This window comes from Schistocerca americana, chromosome 4, assembly GCF_021461395.2.
Source record: "Schistocerca americana isolate TAMUIC-IGC-003095 chromosome 4, iqSchAmer2.1, whole genome shotgun sequence".
NCBI lineage: Eukaryota > Metazoa > Arthropoda > Insecta > Orthoptera > Acrididae > Schistocerca > Schistocerca americana.
Genome location: NC_060122.1, coordinates 102020961 through 102041716, shown reverse-complemented (window position 1 = coordinate 102041716; position 20756 = coordinate 102020961). Strand labels below are relative to the sequence as shown.

The 20756-nt window shown below is 43.4% G+C and overlaps 1 protein-coding gene across 1 annotated transcript; it reads left to right on the top strand.

The window, feature by feature from the left end:
• The first annotated feature begins 4071 nt into the window (after positions 1 to 4071).
• On the top strand, positions 4072 to 20484 carry LOC124613284 (myogenesis-regulating glycosidase-like). The gene is made up of 6 exons (XM_047141979.1): positions 4072 to 4102; positions 8514 to 8630; positions 13620 to 14590; positions 16909 to 17343; positions 17550 to 17706; positions 20288 to 20484. The coding sequence occupies exons 2-6, from the start codon at positions 8516 to 8518 to the stop codon at positions 20482 to 20484; spliced, it is 1875 nt and encodes a 624-aa protein (XP_046997935.1). The 5' UTR covers positions 4072 to 4102; positions 8514 to 8515.
• The last annotated feature ends 272 nt before the right edge of the window (positions 20485 to 20756 follow it).

Genomic DNA, 20756 nt, shown 5'->3' with positions numbered 1-20756 from the left:
GGACGTTGGTGTAGTGGCAGAACTTTTCATAGTTTGATGAACCCCGATGCCTTCTTCATCATGCCGATGGGAGGGTACGAATCCGTCGTCTTCTTTGCCATCTGTTAAGCTGGACGGGGACAAACTACCGACGGCTCCATGATGCGATGGGGAACATTCATGTCGGCATCCACGGGTCCAGTGGAGCTCATGCAAGGCACCATGACGGTCAAGGAGTATTGTATACTGGTTACAGACCAAGTACACCCCTTCATGATGATCGTGTTTTCCCACAGCTGTGGTATTTTTCAAGAAGATAATGCGGCATGTCTCAAGGCCAGGCGTGTGATGGAGTTGTTTGAGGAACACAGTGACGAGTTCCAATTGATGCGCTGATCCCCCAAGTAGCCAGATCTCAACCAGATCAGACACATCTGGGATGTGATTGAACATGGCGTCAGAGCTCATGGCCTCCCTCCCCGTAATTTACGGGAAAAAAGGTGACTTGCTTGTAGATGCGGTGCCAGCTTTCTCCAGTGACCTACCAAGGCCTCATTGCTTCATGCCATAATGCATCAACACTGTTATCCTTGCCAAAGGTGGAGATACAGGCTATTAGGTAGGTGGTCTCAATGTTCAGACTGATCAGTGTAAATATCACAAATAAAAACACAGTCATCCTGGTCGTCCGACTTTCGCTAATCCAACCGAACATTTAATCCAAACAGGGCGGTAGGAATCAAGGAAACTAGGAAATCATACAATTAATGTATTTTGTCAGTTTTAAGGGTAGCATTTCACACTATCCGCTTCATCCAACATTCCAGCTCATTCGACCAAGCCACAACGACTTCATGTGCGACGAAAGGGGTTCTACTTCATGGTCTAGTATACCAGGAATCACCGCAGTACTCACAATGACACCGATTTGCTAAATAAGTACAAGCCGCAGAGGAAGTACAAATAGCAGGAATTACCACAGTAACCACAATGAAACCGATTTGTGAAAAAATAACAAGTCGCAGCCACAGAGGTGAGACCTTCTCCGAAAAGAAACAGAAGCCATGTACATGGCACGCTTACCACTGAAACCAACAGAAATGTTGCCTACAGCACATTGTTACATCATCACGTCGAGCATTGCCCATTCCAATCAATGCGCAAAATGGGCAGCCAAAGTAGCGTATACGCCGTTACTTTTGAGTAATTGGATCTTGGCCACAATTCTCAGCGAGGGTCGGAATGGCCGGTCAATCCGCGAACTGGTTGCACTTCGGGCTTTGGCCGTAACGCACTCCTCACAAACTGGGGGCTGCTTGTGCTGAAATCCTTGCTGCTCCAAGAACGCAACGCGGCAGTCGAACTTTTCTAATCTTTCTATATCTATGATACGTGAAGTCCAGAATTTAAACATATGTCTCCCAAAGCAGTTTGAATCTACTCTCAAAATTCTCGAAAAAGTCGACCTTCAAGGTCTAGAACTATCCTTAAGATGTATGTTTTCCGATTAACACTTTATCTCTCTCGTAGAACGTTCGCATGCTTTGTGGGGGCCTCTGTTGGATTCCAGGTGAAATTAAGTTTTTAAACAAAGCTGCACGTACTATGAGCATTGCCCTGAAGTGTAGAATACATAAACCGCACCAGACGCGTAATCGTCAGATCGAGTCTCGTTTCGGTCATTAGCTTTTTTTTTTTGTCGAGTTCAGATACCTACAGCATTTAAACCTAAAATTCATGAAATAGACACTCAACAGCCATAACATTATGACCACCTTCTTAACAGCTTGTTAGTCCGTCTTTGGAATGAAATACATCACTGATTTTAGGTACCAGAAATCGGGCACGTTGTTGGTAGGTGGATATACATCAGGCGAAATTGGTCACCGGGACATCAACGTAAGTTCACTATAATGCTCCTCAAACCACTGGTGCACGTTTCTGGTTCCGAGACACGAACACTTATGCTGCTGAGAGACGACATCGCTGTCCATGAAGACATCAGACATGAAAGGATGCAGGTGGTTCACAGCTGACAGGTGTCTTCGATGATTGCTACCACAGGTGCCAACCAAGTGCAGGAGAATGTCTCCTACTGATCCAAACAGCCCGCGTCCGTGGCGCGCTGCACGTTTCGTGTTGCCGTTCACCTCGATGAAGTCGCCTGGGGGGGACTACCGTCGACCTAGTGAAGCAAACATGTGGTTCACCCGAAGAGCCGACACATTTCCATAGATCGACAGTCGAATTCCGATGGTCCCGTGCCCAGTGCAATCGTAAGTGACAATGTCGTTGGGTAAATGTGTGAACACGTAGAAGAGGTCTGCTGCAGAGCTTCATGTTCAATAATGTACAGTGAACGGTGTGCTCCGAAACACTTTTGCTTGCACCAGCATTGTGCTCTTTCGGCAGAGAGCCACATATCACCATCTATCCTAGTTAGAGAGCAGACAGACTTCTGAACCCCAGGAGTCGTTAAGGTGATCCCCCGTCCCTGTGTGCTCCGCTTACATACCTTGATTACCTGTTAGGTGCCCGCAAAGCCACCAGGCGGCATCCAGTGTATCGGTGAGTAGTGCTTATAATGTTTTGGCTGATCAATGGATGGCAATTAACACATGCGTCATTTCCATGAAAAATGCAAGTCTTTTATTTCTAATTACATATCGCACTCCAAAATCCAGCTTTCATTTCAAACAAAAATTCTTAATTACCCATTTTCTAAAATATTTGTAATAAATATTGTGTAACTAAAAATGGTAAATTAAACTTTTTCTATCTCATCGTGTTTTACGCTTTCCATATATGCTTACTGAACATGCACCTATGTTCAAAAATTTCCCTCTGCCAAGTTACGAACGCAGCCCCCTCCCAACTTGTCAGACGAGCACAGCACGACATAGCCACAGAGCTTAGTGAAAGACCACGACCTTCGTTTAGCACATTAAAAATGATTGGAAGATTTCCAACTTCATTTCCTCGATTATTTTTGAGAGTTGCATCGTACGTCTTCGGGAGAGGTGCATTTGAGTTCGCAGCTTAACGTACCGCAAGTATAAAAATTTACAAATGTCCTACTCTCGAGTGGTCCTCGTTAGAGTGGCGTTTTGCTTTGAAAACTCAACAGTAACTATCGGCGGGAGCGCATTCACGTCGGACAAACCGGCAAAAACAATTTTCGTAACAAATTTTCCTCTGTAATGCTTCGACTGTTGAATTTGGAAAATTGTTTCTAAAATGTGACAATGTTAAGACGTATGATAGGAAACGATGTCTTGCAGTTCATCATCTTCGTATGTCCTATTTTTGAGTGCATTAAGCAACGAAAACTTATCTGATTCGTAATGCATTCGCTATCGACTGTGGCACAGAGACCACAAAATAGGCCCAACTGGAAAGCTATTCTTCAGCTGTCTTCTATACCCTACGCTTTACGTTTTCTTTCGAGACTATCTTTTCCGCTTGACGACTTATGTATGCACTATTTCTACATGTATTAAGAGCTTATGCCGACTGTTTGCGTAGTTATTGTTAAAAAATGTTCTCTAACATGTTTAGACCCATCTAAATAACTTTACCGAACAAAATTCAGATACCGACAATGATGGACACTTCAAAACATCAAAAACTCAGACATCTGAGTATTGTGTCGATATGAATACTGTTGAAAACTTCACAGTATAAGTAGCGAACAGTTTTAAGCAGCAAATACTGTTTCAACGGCACTGTAAAAATAGAAATGATTCTTATGTACCGTTAAATTGAATTTTGTTCTGCTGGAATAAAACTCATAGCGAAAATTCGCCTGGGAGCTAAAATTATTTTTAACCCGTATTGTGGACTTTTCTCTAGCAACAGATAAAGCAGTTCGTGCTTTATATCACCTGATCCAGATGATATCTCGAGTGTAACAATTATGATCAGCTTCGATTACTTTGACATGAATAATGAGCTCATCATACTATTAACAGATAATAACTGCATCGTTGACGTCCTAATCGTATATCTCAGTAATTATTAAAAGAAGTTAATAGATTAGTTTTACCTATATATACGCCGCTAAGGCACCGCAAAGTCACGTCAACTGCTCTGCATTGCACGGCGACCGAGAGAGTGCTTAGAGGTGAGCCATTACCTGTTATGTGTGACACGTACGTTAATTAGTATTTTTTGTTATGGCATAGTGAGCATCTACTGTGGCCAGTAACTGTGAAAATGACGACTGTTCTTTGGTTTTTTAAATATAACGATGTAGGAAACGAAAAAAATCATAATATTAAACGCGGTGGATACTAATAAAGCAGTGGATCACAAGAAAAAATTAATTGCAGAAATGGAAGACGGTGGCTACTGCTAGATGTAACTTCTGTTCCTCTCTCGTGGGTTGTATCGAGTATCGACAATGGTAGTATAGAAGCAGTGAATGCAAATCCCAAAACTAGGCTTATAAGTGTTGACAACGAGCGGAGAGTACTACACACACAGCATGCCATTTAATTTGGGTGGAAGTTAAGTGTTAAAGGTGAAACAAACATGGTCATCGAATGCTTTTTATAGATCCCCTGCCCCACCACCAGTAGAAGCGAAACACATGAGGGATCACTCGGAGAATATTTCGGGGAAATTTTATGTTGTGTTTTACTATTAGGTTGTGATTTCAGCTTAGCACGTATAGAATGACTGACTCGAGTGGGTAATAGGGACAGGGAATCATGTGAAACTTTTCTATATGCTTTATCCGAGAATTACGTTGACCGGTTAATGAGAGAACCGACTCATGAAGGCAATGTATGAGGTCTCCTAGCCACCAACGGGACCCAACTTTTCGGCTGAGTAACCACACAGCAGGCAATCAGTGATCAAAAGGTCCTTACAGTATCATTAAATATGGCTACAAATAGGAAGACAGTGAATGGTATGACGATATTTCTCCTTAGCATGAGCGACAAGTAGCAGATATGAGTTAATCTGAGCGGTCAACACGAAAATGTCACCTTCAGCATTGACAATGTTGCGTATCAAAGGAGAAAGTTGAAGAGTATTGCACAATATGCTTTAGACAGGTATGTGCTGAGCAAAATTATGGCGGATTGAAAAGACCCGCGGAGGTTTGACTTCTACTACGAAAGCAAAGAGAGCTTCACTGCAAATTTAAACAGTGACAGAAAAAGGCGTAGGGAGAGCCGTACGTAAAGCGTTCGATGTACTCTAAAGTGAAACGGCATCAACCGAGTTGGCAGAAAACCGTAAGTTTTGGTCTTTTGTTAAATCAGCAAATGGATCGAAGACACCTGTACAGACACTGTGAGGCGTCTAAACGGAGGATGAGACACAGTTCGATTGTACACAGATTGTTCCTCGTTTAGCATCAGTGTACCGTAGGCCAATGGAGGATTGAACCGTCCCTAACGAATACGGTCTGTTACATAGTTTTGGAACATGTTTTAGGCTCGCTTATTATGACATTTTTAGTGAAAGTAAGTGAAGACCTTTGCCTGTGGTTAGCAGGGAAACGTCATTCCAGACGGAGATCAAAGTAGGAAACGTGTCTTCCCATTCTGTTGAATTAGCTCCGTTCAGTAACTGTGTAGAAACCTGCACAAATACGATCCCAGCTGTTACAGGGTCGATGCTCATTCTCAAGCAACGCTGACCTGCACACTGGAAGCGTCTTCCCAAAAGTAAAAAAGAGCGTAAGCGCCGACATCGTGTTCTTTGCAAGTAACAGCATTAAGTTGCCGTTACCTAAACAATTCAAAATGGCTCTGAGCACTATGGGACTTAACATCTATGGTCATCAGTCCCCTAGAACTTAGAACTACTTAAACCTAACTAACCTAAGGACAGCACACAACACCCAGCCATCACGAGGCAGAGAAAATCCCTGACCCCGCCGGGAATCGAACCCGGGAACCCGGGCGTGGGAAGCGAGAACGCTACCGCACGACCACGAGATGCGGGCTTTTAACAATTCGAATACGATTGTGTCATCACCGGAAAAGTAAACCTTGTGAGACGTTGGATGTCGGTCATTGAGATGCAGTGAGAAACAGTGAAAATCTGAAATAACTTGCACGGCACAGCGGACACACCAGGAACAGCGGTGTTGGCCGTCGAATGGCGCTAGCTGCGCAGCATTTGTGCACCGCCGCCGTCAGTGTCAGCCAGTTTGCCGTGGCATACGGAGCTCCATCGCAGTCTTTAACACTGGTAGCATGCCGCGACAGCGTGGACGTGAACCGTATGTGCAGTTGACGGACTTTGAGCGAGGGCGTATAGTGGGCATGCGGGAGGCCGGGTGGACGTACCGCCGAATTGCTCAACACGTGGGGCGTGAGGTCTCCACAGTACATCGATGTTGTCGCCAGTGGTCGGCGTAAGGTGCACGTGCCCGTCGACCTGGGAACGGACCGCAGCGACGTACGGATGCACGCCAAGACCGTAGGATCCTACGCAGTGCCGTAGGGGACCGCACCGCCACTTCCCAGCAATTTAGGCACTGCTCCTGGGGTATCGGCGAGGACCATTCGCAACCGTCTCCATGAAGCTGGGCTACGGTCCCGCACACCGTTAGGCCGTCTTCCGCTCACGCCCCAACATCGTGCAGCCCGCCTCCAGTGGTGTCGCGACAGGCGTGAATGGAGGGACGAATGGAGACGTGTCGTCTTCAGCGATGAGAGTCGCTTCTGCCTTGGTGCCAATGATGGTCGTATGCGTGTTTGGCGCCGTGCAGGTGAGCGCCACAATCAGGACTGCATACGACCGAGGCACACAGGGCCAACACCCGGCATCATGGTGTGGGGAGCGATCTCCTACACTGGCCGTACACCACTGGTGATCGTCGAGGGGACACTGAATAGTGCACGGCACATCCAAACCGTCATCGAACCCATCGTTCTACCATTCCTAGACCGGCAAGGGAACTTGCTGTTCCAACAGGACAATGCACGTCCGCATGTATCCCGTGCCACCCAACGTGCTCTAGATGGTGTAAGTCAACTACCCTGGCCAGCAAGATCTCCGGATCTGTCCTCCATTGAGCATGTTTGGGACTGGATGAAGCGTCGTCTCACGCGGTCTGCACGTCCAGCACGAACGCTGGTCCAACTGAGGCGTCAGGTGGAAATGGCATGGCAAGCCGTTCCACAGGACTACATCCAGCATCTCTACGATCGTCTCCATGGGAGAATAGCAGCCTGGATTGCTGCGAAAGGTGGATATACACTGTACTAGTGCCGACATTGTGCATGCTCTGTTGCCTGTGTCTATGTGCCTGTGGTTCTGTCAGTGTGATCATGTGATGTATCTGACCCCAGGAATGTGTCAATAAAGTTTCCCCTTCCTGGGACAATGAATTCACGGTGTTCTTATTTCAATTTCCACGAGTATATATATATATATATATATATATATATATATATATATATATATATATATATATATATATATAAAAAGTGTCGATTAGTCACGAAATGATCGTTTCAATGACGAGATGCCACATTAAAAAAATGTATGGGACCGTTAGAATCAGAAGAAATTGCTGGCATGTTGTAGGTAAAAGCTATCTTCCTGGAAAAGAGATGTCCTCGATGCTGTTTCTTACTGGTAGTTATGAAGGCCAAAATAAATCAAGACAATATAAATAAGTAAGTTTACTTATCTCTATTATTGCATAATCGTTCGTTATAAAATTTTTAAGAGAAGCAATCAATCCAGTTTATATGCTGAATGCTAGATTACTCCATTCGTGCATCAAGTCTTAAATGCAGAACCCCAAGAGATTATGTACAGTTAGTTACTTTGAAGTAGGCAATTATAAAACAATATAGATCATGAACTATGTCTAATATCACAGCTCCTAAAACCTGTAAACATTAGACAGGCCACTGAAATCATTGTTCGTCATCAGCTAACAGCATCTGAACGTTTTTTTTTTTCTGAAATTGGAGGGTTAACATCTTACTTATGAAATTATGAAATATAAAAAATCCTGTAGTAATTAGCAAATGCTGTTAGCCATATTCGAGTAACAAATCACATACAGTAGTCAACTGATTACTGAAGAATTTGATGAGAAATACCTTTCTCGATTACTGGTTATTTCGAGGAATCCTGATAGTTTTGCAGGTTTTAGCACATAATGTGTTCTCATTAAAGTTTACTTTCTTCTTGATGCGTGTCTCGGTGAAGTGTTCCAAAGTATTGCAAAAATTAAAGACAGTATACTGTTTCTACTACTATGATTAAATAGCACTGCTAATTTATAAGGTATTTAATAGGTCTACATAAATGAATTACCCTAAAATTACACAAGAATTTATTTTGGAAAAGAACTAAAGAGGTTAATCCACACTCCTGACGATACGAATTGCCACCATTTATGATAGAAGTAATCCTGTGTTATGGTGTGTGCTTCATCGCCGGATGCCATGTTCTGAAGGCCTGCAGCACCCGCTAAGTTGTTTTGTGCGCGTCACTTAAAGTGTCGCGCGTCTACAAGTCGACTGATTTTCTCGCTCGCCTGTCTGTCGCAGCCATGTGGACGCCCGCGACGCTGCTGCTGCTGGGTGCCCTGGTGGCGTCTGCCGCAGCTGGACTCAGCACCCGCTACGACCAGACCAGCGGCCGCATCCTGCTGCTGTCCGACAGGGGTGAGTGTGGGCAGAGGGCACTGCGTGCGGGGGCTGTCCAGAGCGGGCAGCCTGCTGGCTCTGCGCTGCTGCCACAGTTTCTACACAACACCTTCATTTCACCCTGTCCGTGTCTGAAACCCACCACTACACTAACTGACCAAAAGCATACTGACACATGTTAGCCTACATTAATATAGAGTGTATTCACCCTTGACCTTTTTGATGGTTTAAACTCTGATGAGGATACTTTCAGTTAGGTGTCTGAATGTCTGTCGAGGATGATAGCCCATTCTTCCTGTAACCAGAGAAAGTACTAATGTTAGACCCCGCTCTCTGGTGCAGAGTCGACATTCTAAGCCATGTCAGAGGTGTTCCATTAAATTGAGGGCAGGACTCTGGGGCAGGCCAGCCCATTTCAGAAATGGTATTATCTACAAACCATTCCATCACAAATGCTGCTTTACTATAGGGAGCATTCTCATGCTGATAAAAGCAATCACCATCTCCAAAATGATCCTCTACTGTACACTGTACACAATCCTGTAAAAATTGTTCATATCCTTTGCAATAAGCATACTACACCTTCACCATGAAAAACACCCCATAGCTTAACAATACCCCCTTCGTACTTTACTACTGACACTACAGATGATAGCATGTAATGTTCTCTTCACATATGTAAAACCCAAACCATTCCATCAAGTTGCTGCACGGTACAGCATGGTCGATCACCCCAAATCACTAACAGTTTCCAGGGGCAATAAAAATTTAGCTGTAAATATTTTGCATACTTACTGACTGAATTTAAAAATTAGATTGGTATCATAATTAATTCATTAAGACATATACTCTTATGTTAAAAGGTTAATACAATAAGACAGGTACTACATTTAGGAAGCACGTGTTTTTCTTGAGGCACTGTGACGGATGCCATGCAAGTATACAAATTTCATTCATCCAGTATTTTAAAATGAAAGCACTTATCGACTTGCAACACACTTTGCACATAATTTTAAACCTTTACCAAAACTTTTTTTCGCTAGACCCTCTTCTCTCCCCGTCCCCATACACACAGACATAAAGTGATGAATGAAAAATAGTTTATCTCTTACTACATTTTCACTGGCCACATAGTAAAACTTCAGTATGAGACATGTCGTTTTAATTTATTACTTCTTTACTACCAATCGTATTCAAACCACAGTTTGTATAGAGTACGTATATATACCATTGATTGTACCTGCAAAATTACTTCATTGTAGAGCTTATAGTTCAGGAGATAAAATGTCATAGACAGTTAGCTGTGCGAAAACCTAGCTTCCGATTAAAATGGGACAAACTAAAACTTCAACAGGCATGTTGTTTTAATTTATTTTATCTTTGTCACCTAATCTATTCCCAGCACGATTTGCAGACTGTATTCGCATACATCACTGAATATACTGGCAAAAAATACATCATCATACGACACATAGTTCAGGAGACATGACGTCGAAAACATTGAGGTACATAAATAAATTTGATTTTTGCTTAAAAAGCGGGGCCTATTATCCAGACTATATTCATCCAGTGTTTCACAAATGACAACTGTTAAGGACTTTCCACAAGTTTCAAGCATAATTTCAAAACTTTTCCATGCTTATTCTCACTTACGTGCTTACTCTCAAAAACTTATCACATTAACTCATTTGTGTGGTAATCAGAGGTTTGGATCTGTTTTATACACTGGAGTTCGACTATTCCAGTAATCGTGGTTTACTGGTTCTTTCCGGCTCTCTGTGCGTGGTCGTTGGGCTAGCTGGACTGCTGGCAGCACTTTCGAACTGACCAGTAATTCATCCCTCTGACGCGATTTTCTTACAGTCGCCCACTGCTATCTTCGATGACACCTATCTGAGAGTACATGAGGTCTGCCTGGTATTACTTTAGCTTTGGTTGTTGTTTCACGTTTCCGCTTCATAATCACATCATCAACACTCGATTTCAGTAGCTCTAGAAGGGTTCAAATGTCCGAGATGGATCTGTTTCTCGCTTGACATAAAATGGCTTCTCAGTGATTGAATAATCCAAGCTCTCCTGACTGATGATGCATTCTTCTGATACTGCTTGTCTGCTGACGACACAATACTCCCCATCACATCTCATACCAGTGAGTCGACCTCTCAAGACATCTAGTGGTCAGTTCTGCATTACGCAGGGTTGCCTGGATACTTTTGATTAGATGTTGCAGGAGAGGGGGGAAACTTTCAAGGTATATTTGTGTATCCGTGCTACTTCTCTCATAGAGTTACACTTGTTCCTCGAATTACTGTGGATAAGAATCACCTCTTAATGAATTCTCAATTAAATAACTGCCTGTTGGAGTGGGGCATCTGATTTGACGTGTGAAATGACTCAAATTCAGAAAATAAAGCTTGCCAATAAAATTAGTTACAAACTAATTGCTTAAGCAAATTTTTTATAAGAAATACCCTCATGAGCCAAAACATTATGAGCACCTGCTCAACAGTTTGTTTGTCCGTCTTTCGGACGAGATACATCACTGAACTTGCATTTCAGGGATCCGACAGTTTGTTGGTAGGTTTGAGCAGTTACGTGGCACCAGATGTCTACACACAGGTCACGTAATTCGCGTAAATAATAGGCCGCTGATTTGCGTACGCAGTAACGGCGACCGACAGCGACCCAGACGGGTGCCATAGGATTTTCATCAGGAGAATTTGGTAGCCGAGACATCAACGTGAGTTCACTATGAAGCTCCTTAAACCACTGTAGCACGGTTCTGATTCCTAGACACTGACAGTTATACTGCTGAAAGATGACGTCGCCGTTGGGGAAGGCATCAGGCATGAAGGGAAGCTGGTGCTTCGCAACTGTGAGCGTATCTTAGATAACGATTTGTGAGTTCATGTGCAGATTACCACACTTATAGATTCTTAAAATCAGACACCAATCTACAAGAAAGAAAAATGTATGAAATACAATGACTTTATGTTATTATGTTGGACATTCAAACTTCTGCCGTTATCGAATAGAAATGCAGGAAGTTCAGTTGATGCCAAACTACTGCTCTTTGAGCAAAAAGTACAAAGGTGCAAACTGAAGTGGCTCAAATCTTATGCACTTAACTGTGCATTCAATTTGTATACGACACTGTCTACATATACATCACTGACATCTGCTGTAATGGATAACAGTTATGTACTAGACACCAGGGAACCATCATTGAAATTCATATCCATGATTTGGAAAGGTTGCTTGACCGTGACCGGTACATGGTAAATGAATACACATTGCAGTGCCTGCTGGTGGTTTCACGATGCCGTTCTTCAAAATATATGTATTTAAAAAACCAGATGATAATTCGCTAGACGACCTTCTAAGACATAGTCTTTATTCCTTCCATGTTATGCAAGTAAGAACCAAATGTAGCTCACGTTCATAGAAGTAGTCTTGACGGCAACTGAGAGTTTTACACAATACTTCTCGGGACACGTTCGCAAAAACAGGGATAATCTCATGCAAGATTTAAAAGAACGCAAAATACCGAAGCCTAGCGACAGTTTACAGATGACCGAAACTTTACACGGAGTTCAGAGTGAGATCGTTTGACAGTTTCCACAGCAAAACTAGCTCTCGAAACCTGGAAGAAACTCCAAAGAGGTTCTGCTCGTGTGTAAACTGTGCCAGTGACAAAAAACAATCAACACTCTCAGGGCACGATTTCAAATATAATATTATCGTTGTCAACGCCACCAAACGAGACTTACTAAGAGTTCGGAAATTCATTCACCAAAGAAAGTTCAATAACCAGAATTAACAAAAGGCGGCAACATCAATATTTCCGAACTAGATCCTCTCGAAGTAGTGAAGCAATGTAACTCAATTAGGGAAGTTTTCCTGTCCAGATTCTAAACCAATTACATTCCTTTTGGAGTATGCTAATGAGACAGCAGGAATATATAGCCAGTCGTTCAGCGAAAGATTCCTACCTAAGGACTGAAAAGTAGCACAGGTCACACCAGTACACAAGAAAGTAAACAGAATTTACTGGAGTTGTTCTCCAACAATAGGGCTACTGCTGCTAAATCAAAGAATATACCTAATTTACGCTAACATTAAATAAGATACGAAGTACAATTTAAATTCAGAATTCATCTATAGACTATTCAAATTCATATTGCCTTATAAGTTACGATCTTTTATTAATATTAACGTTGAACCTTGGAATCGACTGAATCTTAAATTTCTTTTATATAGAGGATATTTTTTCTTTGTCGAAAGTATCTGTATTTATATTAGGTATTTAATGCCTCCTAAATGTGGGTCGACGACCCTGAGAACTGTTAACTCCGTGGACAAGCATATATTTCCTCTCGCGAAATTACTTCGTTCGTCATCCCATTCTGAATTACCACGTTGTCCATGTGCGAAATTACTTCGTTCGTCATCCCATTCTGAATTACCACGTTGTCCATGTGCATATATTTCCTCTCGCGAAATTATTTCGTTCGTCATCCCAGTCTGAATTACCACGTTGTCCATGTGCATTACTCACGACATGCAATTACAAAGAAACAGTCTCTGTGCTCTTACTTACGTTACGTCATATTATAGTGTTCGTTCATGAGTACCATTGTCGATAAGAAAGCGTAGGGATAAATATCCTGCGTTGTCGAAATAACAGTTACACGCTCCTTGTTAGAGAGCGGAAATGACTGGTCAAACACTAGTGTAAAAATGGTATAAAGGAAATCCAGCCTAGTTCATTGTAGTCGATTCACGTACCTGTTACAAGTAAGATGATAGTAGATTTATAAGTTTATGTGATGCAGAATGCCAGATGGTTTCCATGTTTGGATATTGAAGACTATGTACGTTCTGTGTGCTCTATTAGATTATTATAAAATTGTGTGCCAACGTATTTTACTATTTTACGATTGTTATTTCATGCACTACTGACTGTCATACACTCACTCACAGCAACTATGTGCTTGCACGTTGCAGGTGGAGACGAGGTAGAAGTGGGATACATCGAAGCCTCCAGCAACCAGCGGTCTGCAGTTCCACGCCACGAGACTCGTGGAAACGAGGAGTCCTTCGACTTTGGCGCCTCCAGAGTTCTTGTCCGGCACCAAGACAGGTCGGGCGAATGTCTTTGGATCCGGCACACCAAAGACAATCCGAGTGAGATAATCACAATGTGTCAGCGGCACCTGAGGAGCCACATCTACGGTGGTGTCGAATCGACCTACCGCACCTGGCCCATCGAGGACAACGTGTACAAGCACTACGCATACGTCGCCGAACATACGGACCACGCCACCATCGCTACGCGCTACTGGGTCTTCTCCGACGGAAGACTTGTTCACGTTCACACGAACGTTCCTCTCTTCGTCGACCAGAACAGCAATCAGACGAGTAATAAACTGTGCTTCAGTGCCGAGAACGCGTCTCCCTACCCAGAGGACCGAAGCGACAACGTGCTGGAATACGAGCTGTGTACGTACGGTGATGCGAAGGAGGCGCACTTGGTCGGTATCCAGAAGTACCTGGGCAAGCCTACGGCGATTCCAGACGAACGCTTGGGTGTTCAGCCCTACTGGGAAGTGGGGCCACCCGAACAGAACGTGAGAGAGCGCGCCGCAGGCATAATCGAGCATGGGTTCGGCTACAGCCTTCTCGAAATAGTCAACTTCTGGGAGAGCTGCCGTGGAAGCTTCACCCCGGACACCACCAAGTTCCCCGACATGAAGGCGCTCGTGGACGACCTCCACGCACTGGGATTCCCCGTCGCATTGTGGATACACCCATTTATAAACAGTGACTGTGAACCCTTCTTCTCTGAGGCACAGTCCAAAGGCTACTTTGTGCGCAATAACAATGGCAGCATCTCTACTCGCTGGTGGGGTGGATGGGCCGGCATTATTGACTTCACCAATCCTGACGCGGTAGCTTGGTGGACTGATCGAGTTGCGGTGAGTACATTCGCTACATATTCTAGTATCAATGGCTTAGAAATTAGTTACACAGTACGACTCTATGTATATAATGTAGGACCAATCGCTTGGAGACATTATTATGGTTACTTTAATTCTGAAAAAGGAATATATTCACTTTTGGTTGTTCAAAGGGTTTTAGACATGCATTCCGTTTCATGGGTCTAGGCAGCCCACAGATATAGTTCATATGATGAGCAACTGGAATATTTGACATTTAGCACACATAGCAGGGATGCAGTAATTTCATCTGTAGCTCACCAATCCATAACCTTAAGCACACAAGAGTGTGATATAATAGGACAAAGATTAGATCATTTATGAATCGAGAATGGGTTAGGAAGTTTTTTATTTACTTACTTAGGGGTATTTGCCATCGGTTCATTACATTTAAAATGAATCCTTATACATATGACTGTATGCAGCAACTGGCATAGAAGAAATCATCAGGGATCGTCACATTCAATGTAACATTTTCAAACTCACTGCTGTTGTTTGATAGTGTACTTTAATTTTCGGGTTAGCTTATACTTCTGCTTTTCGTCACTCCAAATATACACTATCGGATTACGTTGTTAGGAAGGCATCGGTGAGTCGTTTACTGTGGTATACCCAGAAGAAATGCTATAAATGAGTACTCAATTATTGCTTTTATGTGCTCTGATAAAAGATACATATGCCTTATGGAAATAAATGATAATTTTTTTTTGTAATCGTCAGTCTTCTAACACGTTTGATGCAGCGATCTGCGAACTCCTCTGCTGTGCCAGTTGATGGAGCAACACTTCCACCTCACATCATCTGTTATTTATTGTGTTCACTGCAGCCTCCGTCTTCGCCTACAGTGTTTTCCTCTATTGTTCCCTTTAGTGACATGAAAGTTGCTCATTTTATTTCTTTTGTTTACTTAACATGTCTGCTTCCACAGGATTAAATTGAGGAGCAATTCTCTATCGTCATGGAACGAGTTAATACATCAGGAAAGTAATAATAGATACAATAAATTGTACATAATTCGTTTGTACACACCTGTCCTACCATCCTGTCACTTTTCCTTCATCTCGTCATCCTCTTCCATATGTTCTTTTCTTCGTTGATTCTGCAGACAACCTCCTAATTCTCTATCTTAGCAATTCACCTAATTTGCGACATCCTTTTAGAACACCACATCACAGACGCTCCGATTCTGTCCTTCTCCAGTTTTTCACATACTCTATGATTCAATACCATACAATGCTGTGCACTGAAGTTACACTCTCAGGATACTTTTCCCGAAATTGTGGCTATATTTGATACCAGTATAATCCTTTAGCTGAGGAGTACCCTCTTTTCCTGCAGCAGTCTGCTTTGTGTGATGACCTCCTTACTCAATCCATTTCGAAAGTAGTTGAAATCTTTTACTCCGCCTCCTTTGTGGTCGGAAATTTTGATGTTCAGTTTTTCTCTAATCTCTTCTGTTACTTCTCATTACTTTCATCTTTCTTCGGTTGACTATCAATCCACATTTCGTACTTGTTAAATTGTTTATTCCAGCAAACAGTTCCTACAGTTCCCTTTGACTTTCACTCAGAATAACGAACTCATCTTCAACTCTCATTACTGATGTCCTTTCACTCAGAATTCTAATCGAATAACGAATGATATGGTCCTACAAGAAACAGGAGCGAAGAAACGACTCCCGAAAGTTCTAGACCAACGCAAAGCAAAACTCATCGATACTTGGACATGACACTTTCCTGGAAAACATTTTCCAGGAAAATCATTAAGGAAGAAAATGAGGGGACGACCGCCAACATCAGAGTTCGTATTTAAACAATTTGGTCAGTGAGATGGGATGTTCTTCACACATGCAGATGAAGAGGAGTGCTAAAGAGAGGGGGTTGTGGCTGCAGGGACCAGGTTTCCGCGTTTTGAAACAATAAGAATATGAATCACGTTCTTGAAACTTACTTTTATTTCCGTCCGAGCATGTTCAATATATAGATTCAACAATAGGAGTACAAAACTACATCCATGTCTTACATCAATTTTAATCTCAGCACTTCGTCATGATCTTCCCCCCTGGCGGTCTCCCTCCAGATATCTAAATGGGAGACTAATACAGATTGTGGATTCTGTGTTTATTTCCAGGGAGAACTCAACTTTTTTTTTTCACACAGGCTGTGCCTCATATCGACAGAATAGCCTTGTTACTTCACGGCTGCGTACCAACTCATAATCAGATAGTGTTTCCAAGTCAGGAGGCTTCACTTACTTTGCCTCACAGGTACGGAATTTTATTTGTGATCTCTTTGCAGGCGCTCCGCAACGAGACTGGGGTGGACTCCTTCAGGTTCGACTTCGGCGAGACCAGCTACCTGCCGCAGCCGCCACAGCTCACACCGCTCGAGAGGACGCCCGTGGTCTACACCGACGCGTACGCCAAGGCAGTGGCCCAGTTCGGACCCATGGCGAGGCTGCGGTCCGGCGTCGAGAGCCAGCGCCTGCCCAACTTCTTCCACATGGACGCGGTGGACACGGCGTGGAGCACGCAGAACGGCCTGAAGACGCTGCTGCCCAAGGTGCTGGAGATGAGCCTGCAGGGATACCCCTTCGTGATGCCGGAGAAGGTGGGCGGCAGCACCAAGACGGGCGTCATCGCCACTCGCGAGCTGTACATCCGCTGGCTGGAGGCCAGCGCCTTCATGCCCGCCGTCCACTTTGGCACCGTGCCCTGGGACTACGACAACGAGGTGCGTCCCGTGCTCGTGTGTCTGTAAAATCCACTTCTAAAGTAAATATCGCTTCGCAGCGTTGATACAATGCGTGACGTACAAAGAATAGGTAGATTAATCCAGTCTACATGTAGTAAGACGGTAAGGTATGCTGAACTGATAACTTGTATGAGTTCAGTCTCAGCAGGGCGGCTCACGGCTGTGACTTGTGATTACTTTTACAGACGGTGGAGCTCGCACGCAACCTGACTGCTTTGCGCGCTCAGTACGGCACGAAGATCGTCGAGCTGATGAAGCAGGCAGTGGAGGACGGCACTCCGGTCAACCGGCCCATCTGGTGGCTCGACCCGACAGACTCCACCGCTCTCAAGATCAGCGACGGTATGGCCAACATCTTTCTCTCACGGCTTCTATCTTTAGATTTATTCTGGACACGGTTTCGTATTTTATCATTCTATTTTCGAATCTCTCAGTTACGATTTCTCTGACAACTAGCCTTAGACGTATGCTTCCTCCATGTACTAACGTGTTACTCAGGCAATGCCACACTTCAACAGATACCCCGCGACATTATCATCACAGTGGTCTACAGTGAACACACAAGATATGTTAAACGTCCTCAGAGACACCAATGTCTGTATCTGTGGCTGCACTGCTGTTGTTGAAGTCTCGGATCATTTCTCATTTTTATTGTCTCCAAAGGAATGTCTATATAAAGACTACCCAAGTACTGACGGCTTTGTTTGAGGAGACTTCTCAGCACAATTTCAAGCCTCCACAAAGATTGCATTACAACTCCACAGACCATCCATCACTCACATTGTCGTGAGGTGACATGTTTCTCATGCAGACGTCGCATTTCGTGATACACTTAGAGATTACTCTTTACGTTCAGTTTCTTCAAGACAGACTTTGCATTAAAAGCATGAAAGCGTGTATGAACAGCTACTTGGTGGCAGCCTTCTTTTTACGTTTACATTAACAACGTCCTCAAAAATTGTAAATCAGCTAATTTTCGAGGAATTAAATTAGACAAATACACTAATCTAAGAACATGACCTTTCACACATGATAAAACAACAACACATGAAAGTGAAGACGACCTGCAGTTAGCAATATGGCTGAACCGAGTACACTGCCTGATAAAAAAAGTGACGAACCCAGAAGACATGCTCGAATGTCAAAGCAACTTCATAAACATACAAACCTTTAGTGAGTTCGTAAATGATTCTCTGCGATTTTTTAGTGTCCTTAAAACGCATGGTACGTTGCATGATTCTTGTGAAGAGTGTCAGATGACGAGTGATCAATGTGAAAAACATGGAAGTGTGTGTACTTGGGTGAGACACCAATCACATCACATGACTGAATCTGAAAGAGGCCTCAATTTGGGTCTATTTTTGTCGGCTTGTCAAATCATGCAATACCAGATTTTTGGAGCATTCGGTTGTGGGTTTGATCGAGTATTGCACTGTATGGGAACGTGAGGGCAGGCATAACTAATTGTGAGCGTTCTGCTTCATCACACCTGGTCACCAGAAGGCAAGATCGCCGCCCTGTGTACAAAGCACATCATAACGCCTTCACATCTGCGCCTCCCGTTCAAAAACAAGTAATTCTGTATCATCCTGCACCAATGCTCCTAGACGAGCAGCAGCCAGGGTAGGAAATTACCATACCATGCATAAGCTGCTGTCAAAACCAAATCACAGACAACTGCCTTTGGAGTGGTGATACGACCGAGAAGCGGGGACCGCTGGTGAATCGTGACACAATGTGCTCAGTGTTGAACCACGGTTCAGCTCTGTCTCACATCACCTTCCTTCGTCGAGATTGAGGGCGAAGTGGGGAGATGTCCCATTCTCCCAGTATTTTTTGGAAAGGCGCAGCAGTGTTCCTCCTTGAGTCACGATGTGGGGAATCATCATGTATGACTTCACGTTGCTGTGGTAGTGTCAGTGTGAACTCTGATGGCACAGCCGTTTGTTACAGACATCCTGCATCTTTACGTATTACCTCTCAAGGTAACATTTATCAACAGGACAAAGCACGTCCAGCCATGACATGTGACCCTACAGGTTGCGTGCATGTTGCTGAACTACTGCTGTGGTCAGAAAGACATCTAGATTTGGTCTCGATAGAACATACCTGGAATGAGCTCCAAAGTCAAGTTTGTCCCAATGTCAGTGTTCAGGATATGAAGGCCCAACAGACATGAGCAAAATTGGTTCAGGAGAGCAAAATCAGGGCATGCATTCAATCCATATAGGGTGCACCGTCATACTGATTAGTGGGCTCATAATGCGAGGTCCTTGTAAATTTGAGTGACTTTTGTAATCACTAAAATAACATTATGTATCTTCTTAATGCATAATGTTTCATTTCATTCTCTATTCACCTTCTGGATGTCTCAGTTTCTTTGTCAGGCAGTGTATGAATAAAATACAAACTTAAAATTTCATTATGACTTTCTGGGTGCTACTTCTTTCCTTTGTTAGGCAGAGTGTGAACAGAATACACTTACAAAATTTTAGTACATAAGAATTAAGTTACGAGCTTCCATTGTAAATATTCAAAACATTTGAAAATAGTAATTAACAACAAAATTAATGAAATAGGTGCTATATTTTAAATATGTATGGTGTGACACAAGCTACATTTCTGACAATTATATTGATGAAAAGCTGCAGAATTTCAGTACAACATTTGAAAAAATGAACAAAACATTTCAATACATAACGCCCAAAAATTACATTTTATGACCTTGGCGATGCCATTAATGTTGTACTGAAGTGATAGTTGGATACAGAAGAAGAAAGGTGACAGCGAAGTACAAGCAGCAGAGATTAGACCCCTGAGGGGAGCGAGCATAGGGTAGCACAAGAAGAGACCTAACACAGTATGAACCTCTCAGATGACTGGGGTATGCCATGTGCTGACGCTTTGTTTCCTTTGCGTGCAGAGTACCTGCTGGGCGACGACCTGCTGGTGGCGCCGGTGATGTATCGCACGGCCACGAGGCGCGACATCTACCTGCCCAAGGGCTACTGGCGGGACGAGGTGGACCCCGAGCACCCCACCATACGGGGCCCCACCTGGCTCTACGCCTACCCTGCGCCGCTCAACACTCTGCCCTACTTCACCAGGGTCAGCTCCTAGCTAAGCGAACGCAGGCTGGCACGACCCTATATCAACGTATCGGCGACACTGTGTTAACAAGAACATGTAAGACAGCTTATGGAAATAAAAAAATTTAGTTTACGTGACTTGTTCCTTCTGTATTGTAGAAGATTTCTGTTTTTGTTGTGTGTAAGACTTGGTGCATAGGAATTACTAATTCGCAACTGTATTAAAAAATAATAAAAAAATTAAATTGAAAAGTAGAAAAGAAAGCCGTGTTTACATATTCTTGCAATTCATTGCACAAATGA